Source organism: Colletes gigas, unplaced genomic scaffold (assembly GCF_013123115.1).
Source record: "Colletes gigas isolate AHSC1104 unplaced genomic scaffold, ASM1312311v1 Colletes_gigas_Sc00002, whole genome shotgun sequence".
NCBI lineage: Eukaryota > Metazoa > Arthropoda > Insecta > Hymenoptera > Colletidae > Colletes > Colletes gigas.
The window spans coordinates 12,113,792-12,122,536 of NW_025106631.1; the positions used below are offsets into that span (position 1 = coordinate 12,113,792).

General features: G+C 32.8%; 1 protein-coding gene across 1 annotated transcript; it reads left to right on the plus strand.

Moving 5' to 3' along the window:
• Window positions 1–2,981: 2,981 nt before the first annotated feature.
• LOC122399327 (nucleolar protein 58) lies at window positions 2,982–8,052 on the plus strand. Its single transcript, XM_043399941.1, has 4 exons — window positions 2,982–3,147; window positions 3,291–3,367; window positions 5,611–7,091; window positions 7,875–8,052. The coding sequence occupies exons 1-4, from the start codon at window positions 3,103–3,105 to the stop codon at window positions 8,015–8,017; spliced, it is 1,746 nt and encodes a 581-aa protein (XP_043255876.1). The 5' UTR covers window positions 2,982–3,102; the 3' UTR covers window positions 8,018–8,052.
• Window positions 8,053–8,745: the final 693 nt, after the last annotated feature.

The following is an 8,745-nucleotide window of genomic DNA, read 5'->3' on the forward strand; positions in this document are numbered from 1 at the left end:
TTGAATTGGGCAGAACAAGGCCCAATCCAAACATTGACGTCTCCAAGAAGGCGCTGAGAGGGAGGTTCGGAATCTTCCTCTAAGACCGGACATTGGACAAAATCAGAGTTAGTTGAATTCTCACCAGAATTATTTAGACATTCGTAAGAATTGCTTGCATTCTCAACAGAATCAATTGCATCTTCAACAGAATTACTTGTATTCTCAGAACACGGTTTCTCAAAAAACTTGGACTTTTGAACTTGGTTTTCGCACTTGACGCGAATGGAACTTTACTTGTTAAATTTGGACATTATTAATGATATCATCTTACAATTGGACTATATTACTAGATCACCTTACAAGTGATCGGAATAGTTAAATATCTGTTGTTATTGTTACTGTCTATTGAATAAAATTGTTTTGTAAATCAAAAGGAATTGATTTGCTACATAATTCAACTCCGCGAACTAAATACGGAGTTAACAGTGACGATGTGTAGAGTTGCACCACACAACGTCGGGAGAGCGAGACGGTCCGTTCCTCGAGATGGCGGAACAACTAGACGTGGAGAGACACCTTGTCTCATCTTCGGGGTTCCCAGGGTCTTTCTCAACACGCCTGGGGTAGGTCACCGTGTGGTTTTTATTTAATAAAAGTCTGACAGAACTCCTGCGTTCCTCCCCCCTTAAATAAAAAATGCTTTAGATTCTCGTAAGCCATTTAGTTGTTTAATGACTTTAGATTACTTTGAATTACTTATATAATATTACAGGTCATTAGATTTGCCGTACCATAAACTACGTATTGAATTAGAATGTAGTATACAATTCTATTTAAAAAATGAAGGTGACTTTGATAGATCTCTTGAAACAATAATTATCATTTGAAACGTGTATGTTTGAGAAACCATGTAGAAAGATTAAAATGAAACCATGCACACACGCACGCACACACTATTAAAAAAGATATTGGGATGTGTAAGATAAACACCCTGTAAATAGGATGAATAAATAAATTATATCTTGGTTTTCTTGCATATTGTCAGCAATTTTCTCTCTCGTTCTCTCATTCTCTTTCTGTACGTGTGCGTTTGTGCATGTGTGCGCATGCGTATAGTTATATTTTTGTCATATTACTGTTTATAACCAAAATAAACGCGATATCTCTTCAATGATAAGTCTGTGCACTTGTTTTAACAGATGACAGTTACTATAATACCTTTTTAATTTTTTGACCTAAAAAGAAAATATCTCTGTTGTATAATAAAATGCCTCTCGAAAAATCAGTTTCTGCAATGATTATTGCTTATTATCTCATTTACGTACGCATTAAATTTATTGATTGCAAATCTTTAGAAGTTAATCGTTTACCATTCGTTAGATTCAAATGCTTACAATATTTGTCGCATTCGTTAAATGCTCATGTGCACTATATAATATAATTAATATTATTACTTGCGATTATTTATAGACTGCACGCTACAAAATCTTAAAGTACGCGTATCGATCGATGCAACTTTATTTCGAAATAGAATCATTGACATCGTATCCTGGTTTAGTTACTATAAATCACAAGATGCGTTAAAACACATATTACATACAAAAATGAGGACAATAATAAAATCTCTGCCTAAGAACATTTTATATGAAATATAAATTAACAGAAAATACGTCATATTACTTTTCAGAACATCGCTTTAATACTATTCTAATTTAAGATAATATTTATTTAGACAAAACAGAATTTTCATTAGTATACTTAATCGATTAGCTGTCATGGTTTCCAATTAAAGGTCACGCATATTAACCCTCCAACTTTTCCTGTATCCTCTTTTATCAAATTTTCTAAAATTATGGTGCGCCTTTAGACGTAAACATATTTTAATTAAATCCATTTAAGAATAACTAAAATTAATGGGTTGAAAAACATTTATGCAGGCCGATTTTACTAAAAATCGAGTCAAATCTTAAGACAAGAATATAGAATTCAAATATGAATTTTCGTTAAAATTTTTTCAAACATTTAGATGCAACCATGTTAACAAATATATACCCCAATATAAGTACAGATGCGATACTTTTATCAGAACCTTTGATGTTTGATACAACAATTTCGGGGACCTTGAACTTTTCGATCGACGAGTACCTCTTATATATAATTAGCGTCGCTAATAAATCGAACACCAAGTATAAACAAGCCTGCGCTAGGTTCACGTATATCCGCATTTTAATGGAGTTACATGATCACGCACTCGATGGTTATTAATCGAGTTCCCATAAATTCCCGTCGCGGCGCAATATGTACTAAACCTAAATTCACGCGATAGCGTAACAATACATATAGCGCCGCAACGGGAATTTATTGAAACTCCATTAACCACCATCGAGTGCAGGATCATGTAACTACATTCAAATTGGGAGCAAAATTCAAACGGACTAGCATATTATAATGTACAATGCTATTGTATTCAACGTGGTCGATCAAGCAGGGAAAGTCAAGGGTCAAGAGAGAAAAAAAGGCATTTCTTAGACATACTTGGTTCATTTTCTCCGAAGGAGTCATAAACTTTCTTAAGGACTGTGTTCAAGATCGGTGGGTTTACGATACAGACGTGACTTCTCCGCTATTTTTGAGGATTAGAATTTCAAAACCTTTTTATTTAGCAAACTACGTTACGGTCATTAAGGGAAACTTCAAACTCCACTCGGAAGTTCCTCGGAAGGCGGCCTCGCTGAGCAGAGCGGTTCAGCGCTCCACGGGCACCAACCCACCTCCTTTTCCCCAGACCGCGAGATCGGGACGCAACATTTAGTGATGTTGCGAGCGGTTTCCACAATCTAGTTACTTACTATCCGTTAACTAACTATACGCAATGCAGGGACAATGGGTCGGAGTGGGAGGAACGTATACTACGCGAACGACGTTACACTCTATATCACGAAACGGAGTATCTAACTTTTGATAAGTGTGCCAACTTGCTTGATCTGAGTGTTTATTGCGCAAACCTTAGTTATTCAAAATTATCGAATAGTGCATGATGATATGCGATTAATTTTGTATTGCAGATGAGAACATCATCAAATAATTATTAATACAACAGTTTTATAAAAAGAAATCAAAATGTTGGTATTATTTGAAACACCAGCGGGATATGCTATCTTCAAGGTAAATGATAACGTGCACCATAACCTTAAGAATATTGCACGTGTGTGCATTTTAAGTAATTTTTATTTTCATACGAATGACATATGCGTTACAAGAATAATTATAAATATGAATTATATTATTTTAATCGTTTCTCTTCGTAGTTACTTGATGAAAATAAGTTGACAGAGGTGGATAATCTTTATCATAACTTTGAATCTCCTGAAGCAGCTAGCAAAATGTAAGTTAACTTTTAGAATTCTTATTTCTGAAATAAAGCAAGATATTTATACAGCTACTAATTTTTTTTGTAAATTATTGGTACTGCTAATTATAATTTAGTAAGTGTTTAAGAGTTTACTCAAACGAATGGACATTTTACTTAACCCTTTTGATATGAACAGTAACTATGGATATCCGTTAAAATTTTGCGTATATTATTAAATAATTTTTTATAATAGTTAAGTAACTCTATATAGTAGTCCAACACAACTTGCATAAGAAATCAATAATTTATATAACGCAAGGAAGTATCAGATGTTAGGTTTTGTTTTCAATGAAACATATGTTGACGTCTTAGCTACCCTATACAGCAGCAGCATATTTGCATTCAAGCTTGCCATATCAAACAGGTTAATAGTTTTAATCATATTTTAACATATATTGAAGTAGTGCATTTTAGTTGAACAATATACTGAAGATGTAACCTCCTATAATAAAAATATGTGTAAAGTAAATAATATTTGCTTGTATTATTTTATGTTATAATATGAAAACAATATTTCTTTACTATTACTAATATATAATAATTAGACTGCAAATTTTTAATATATAAGTATTATACAAGATGTATACATTCAGTCAATCAAAAAAGTCTCTGTACACTGCTCTAAAATTTATTGAACGTTGTATATTAGCCAAGAAGGAGGTCAGGAATAAATAATTTTTATGTTATTATATTGAAAAACATAACATTTATTATTAATAAGCAAGGAAAGGGTATACATCCATTTATCAATGGAATATAGTGGACGATAGCACAAACGTAACAAAAATGTGGTCAAAAAAGTCTCCATACAAAGAAATATTTAACAGTCTAGTTCTAAAAATTTCGCAGAATGTTTACAAACAAGACTGGAACAATACTCCAAAGTTAAGAATAAGTTAGTTTTTTGAGTGCTAGCAAACAGAAAGTTGATATTGTGTGTATTTTCTTCAAAATGGAAATCCCTGTTGTGATTTGAGATTTAATTGTTGAATTAAGAGAAGAAGATGCAACATAGAAAAAAATTGCACAAATTGTAAAAAAAGTCATCGTCTACAATATATTTGCCAGAGATACAATGAAACAGGATCAAATCAAAATCGAAGACGAACGGGGAGACCTCAAAAATTAGGATCACGCCATAAGCGTGCCATTTTAAGAACAATTAGATCTGATCCATGGACTAGTGATCCAAAATTGACATCAATGATAGAAACTGATTATAATATACAAGTAATGCTCAAAACAATACGAAATGTAATAAGGAAAACAGGTTACATTGGCCGTACAACTAGGCGAAAACCTTTTATAAGCCAAGTTAACGAACGGAAGCGATTAGATTTCGCATATTTATATATTAACAAAGACCAAAACTTATGGAATAATGTAATATTCAATGATGAAAGTATATTCTAAAGTAACTTTGGAGAAAACCAAACACGCAAATGGAACCTAAACATTTGTATCGAATATTTAAACATGGAGGCTGCTGCGTGATGGTTTGGGGGTGTATGAGTGCTGTGGGAGTTGAATACATGACATTTATTGATGGTACTATGGATCAAAATGTTTATTTGAACGTATTGAAAGAAAATTTGACCCGTACTGTATTAAAATTAAATTTAGATAAATACCTAACCATACAGCAAAGACAGTAAAAGAATGGTTACTGTATAATGTCCCAAAGCGGCTTCATACGCCTCCCCAATCACTAAACGTTGTACCCTATTAAACATTTATGGGGCGAAATGAAAAGAAAATTTTAAAAGTACAATATTAAAAACAAGAAAGATTTGACATCAAAATACTATTAGAATGGAATAACATTCAACCAGATTTAACTAAAAAGTTGGTATGTAACATACAAAAAAGGTTGCAAGAAATTATTACACTAAAAGGAGGACCCACTGATTATTAATTAAAAAACTGTAGTTAATAAATTTATATGTACAGAGACTTTCTTTACCACATTTTTGTCACGTTTGTGCTTTCGCCCATTATATTCCGTTAATAAATGTATGTATGCCCTTTCCTTTCTTACTAATAATAAATGTTATGTTTCTGAATATAATAACTTAAAGATTATTTATTTCTGACCTCCTTCTTGACTAATATACAGTGTTCAATAAATTTTAGAGCGGTGTACGGAGACTTTTTTGATTGACTGTATGTGTTTATTTGTAAATATATATTTATTTAACTTTCTTTTTACTTTGTAGAGTTAAATTGAAGCATTTTGAAAAGTTTGCCGATACTACTGAAGCTCTAGCAGCGACTACGGCCGCAGTAGAAGGTAAACTTTGTAAATCGTTAAAAAAAATTCTAAAAAAATATTGTGCAGAGTTTCAAGAACAATTAGCTGTTGCCGACGCTAAATTGGGCAATGCCATAAAGGATAAACTTAGTTTGTCTTGTGTCAGCAATACTGCTATACAAGAGTTAATGAGATGTATACGAAGTCAAATCGATAGTTTGTTGGTTGGACTACCAAAGAAAGAAATGACAGCAATGGCATTGGGTTTAGCACACAGTCTATCCAGATATAAGTTGAAATTTTCACCTGACAAAATTGATACTATGATAATACAAGCTGTTTGTCTATTGGACGATTTAGACAAGGAATTAAATAATTATGTAATGCGTTGTCGCGAATGGTATGGCTGGCACTTTCCAGAACTTGGAAAAATCATTATGGATAACGTAGCATTCGTGAAAACGGTAAAAGTTATTGGAACCAGAGAAAATACTAGAAACTCGGATTTATCCGATATATTACCAGAAGATGTAGAGGAAAAAGTGAAAGAAGCTGCTCAAATATCTATGGGAACTGAAATATCTGAAGATGATATTTTAAATATTCAACATCTATGTGATCAAGTTATCGAAATTTCGCAATACAGAGCACAGTTATATGATTATCTTAAAGCAAGAATGATGGCAATGGCACCAAATTTAACTGTACTTGTTGGAGAATTAGTAGGAGCTCGCTTAATTTCGCATGCTGGTTCTTTAATTAACCTTGCTAAACATCCAGCTTCTACTGTACAAATACTTGGCGCTGAAAAAGCTTTATTTCGAGCATTGAAAACGAAAAAAGATACGCCTAAATATGGCTTAATATATCATGCACAACTTGTTGGACAATCTTCGATTAAAAATAAGGGAAAGATGTCCAGAATGTTGGCGGCCAAAGCATCATTAGCAACTAGAGTAGATGCATTAGGAGAGGATGCAAATTTTGATCTTGGTGCTGAGCACAAGGTTAAATTAGAAGCACGTTTGAGAATATTAGAAGAAGGAAATCTTCGCAGAATAAGTGGAACGTGTAAAGCAAAAGCGAAGTTTGAAAAATATCAAGCTAAGAGTGAATATGTTCACTATCCTACAGCTGCCGATACAACACTTCCAAGTGGAAAAAGATGGCATTCAGAAATTGAAGATAAAAAACCATTGATTGAGGAAATTTCTGCAACACAAGATGAAGAAATACCTAAAAAAAAGAAAAAAAGACAACACATTGAGAGTACAGAGGAGCTAATAGTTACACCAGAAGATATTCAAGTGAAGTTGGAGGAAGAAAGTACACCATTGCCGAAGAAGAAGAAAAAGAAAGCTAAGTTCGAGACAATGGAAGAAGGGTCTTGTAGTACATCCCTTATAAAAGACGAAAAATTAGAAGTTTCCACAACGTTGGATGAAGGTTAGTTTTACATTAAAAAATTTTTATATTATATTTTTTCCAGAATTTTTGTTTACTTAAACATTTGCATTGTACATTGTATTATGAAAGGAACTTATATTACATAAATGGGTGTTTAACCCCTTGCACTATGCTGAAATTCAAAAGAAGCCGTGCCTAACCCATACGCCATAATGATCGGAAGGAGCTCGAATATCGGATCTTGACAGACTCGTGTTATTCACGTTTGATGTGAAATTAAACAACGAGTCTGACTCGTGATATTCAAGTTTAGCCTAAAATTTTCATCACGAATCAGACTCAGGAAAATAGTGCAAGGGGTTAAAAGAAGTCCTTAACCCTCCGGCAGGCACGATTTTTATCGTAAAACAAGCGCCCTTTTTCGTATTCCGTACACGCGGCGTTGATGTTATGAAATTTTAACTTTTGGGTCAAATAGATGGAAAAAAACATTCAAATAAGAAATAGAAAAAATCGATCCGATCACAGGAAAAAAAGTTTTTGGCGAAAGACTATGTCGCGAAACTAAGTCGTGTACTCCGTACACAGCCGTGTCCGCTGAAAGGTTAAGAAAGAGTTATGTTCTAATGTAGTAAACCTTGAAGCATATTAATCTATTAAATTGTTTTTAATAATCTTGTAATTCATATAAATGTAAATAGTAACTGTGACTGCTAATGACCTTTGAAGGAAAAAGTAAACTTAATAAAAATAAAAAAAAAAAATTGAATTATAAACGTAAAACCTAATTTCTAAGAACATTGTACAAATTTCTTGTTGCAGAACAAACAAAGAAAAAGAAGAAGAAGAAAGTTAAACCAGAATTAAAAAGTACAGAAGTTCTTCAAGAGACTAAAGAAATTGTACTTCCAAGCGAGGAAAGCGGTGAAAAAAAAAAGAAAAAAAAAAAATCTCATACTGAATAATATTGTGCACAAATATAGTTAATATGTTTCCAAAACTGCAACGTTTTTAACACTGATATATTATGAAGTGATTTTTTTAAACCCATATTTTTATTAAAATTTAATTATTAAAAGAAATCAATTATCATTTTTATCATCTATTTATTTACTTTGCATTTTTACATCATTTATTACTATCTTTACATTAATAATAATACGAATTTGTAACTTCGTATTATAAATAAAATACTAAGGAAATAGTAACTTTTCAAAATTCAACATTTTTCAATACAAGATTTTAAATTTATCATTTAAGTTATGTATACAGGATGTTCATTTGAAAAGGAAGTTAGGTAGAGAATGGTCATTTTTGGCCCTGCCTGGAAATGACAAATTGTTACAGGATCATTTATAATGACATCCAAGGAACAAAAAATGTCCTTATCACTTTGCCGAGAAACGATGAAATCGAGAAAGAAGGTAAGTCTAAGCCTTTCCTTTTTGCTCTTACAACAGCTGAAATTCGACCTTGCGACAATCGGCATACGATTTCGAGTCCCGACTGCCTTAGCATTTTTACTTTCCGATCTTTGTGGGTATAACAAGACAAATTTCGAAAGTTTTTTTTAGCGAATGTTACGAGCCAGGGCCGTGCAGTGCGCGTAGCCTGCGAGTGCGAGAGGTGTGGAATATGGTATTAATTTGTTAGTAAGATGAACGAACGAATCCGATACGAAATCGGAGAGCCA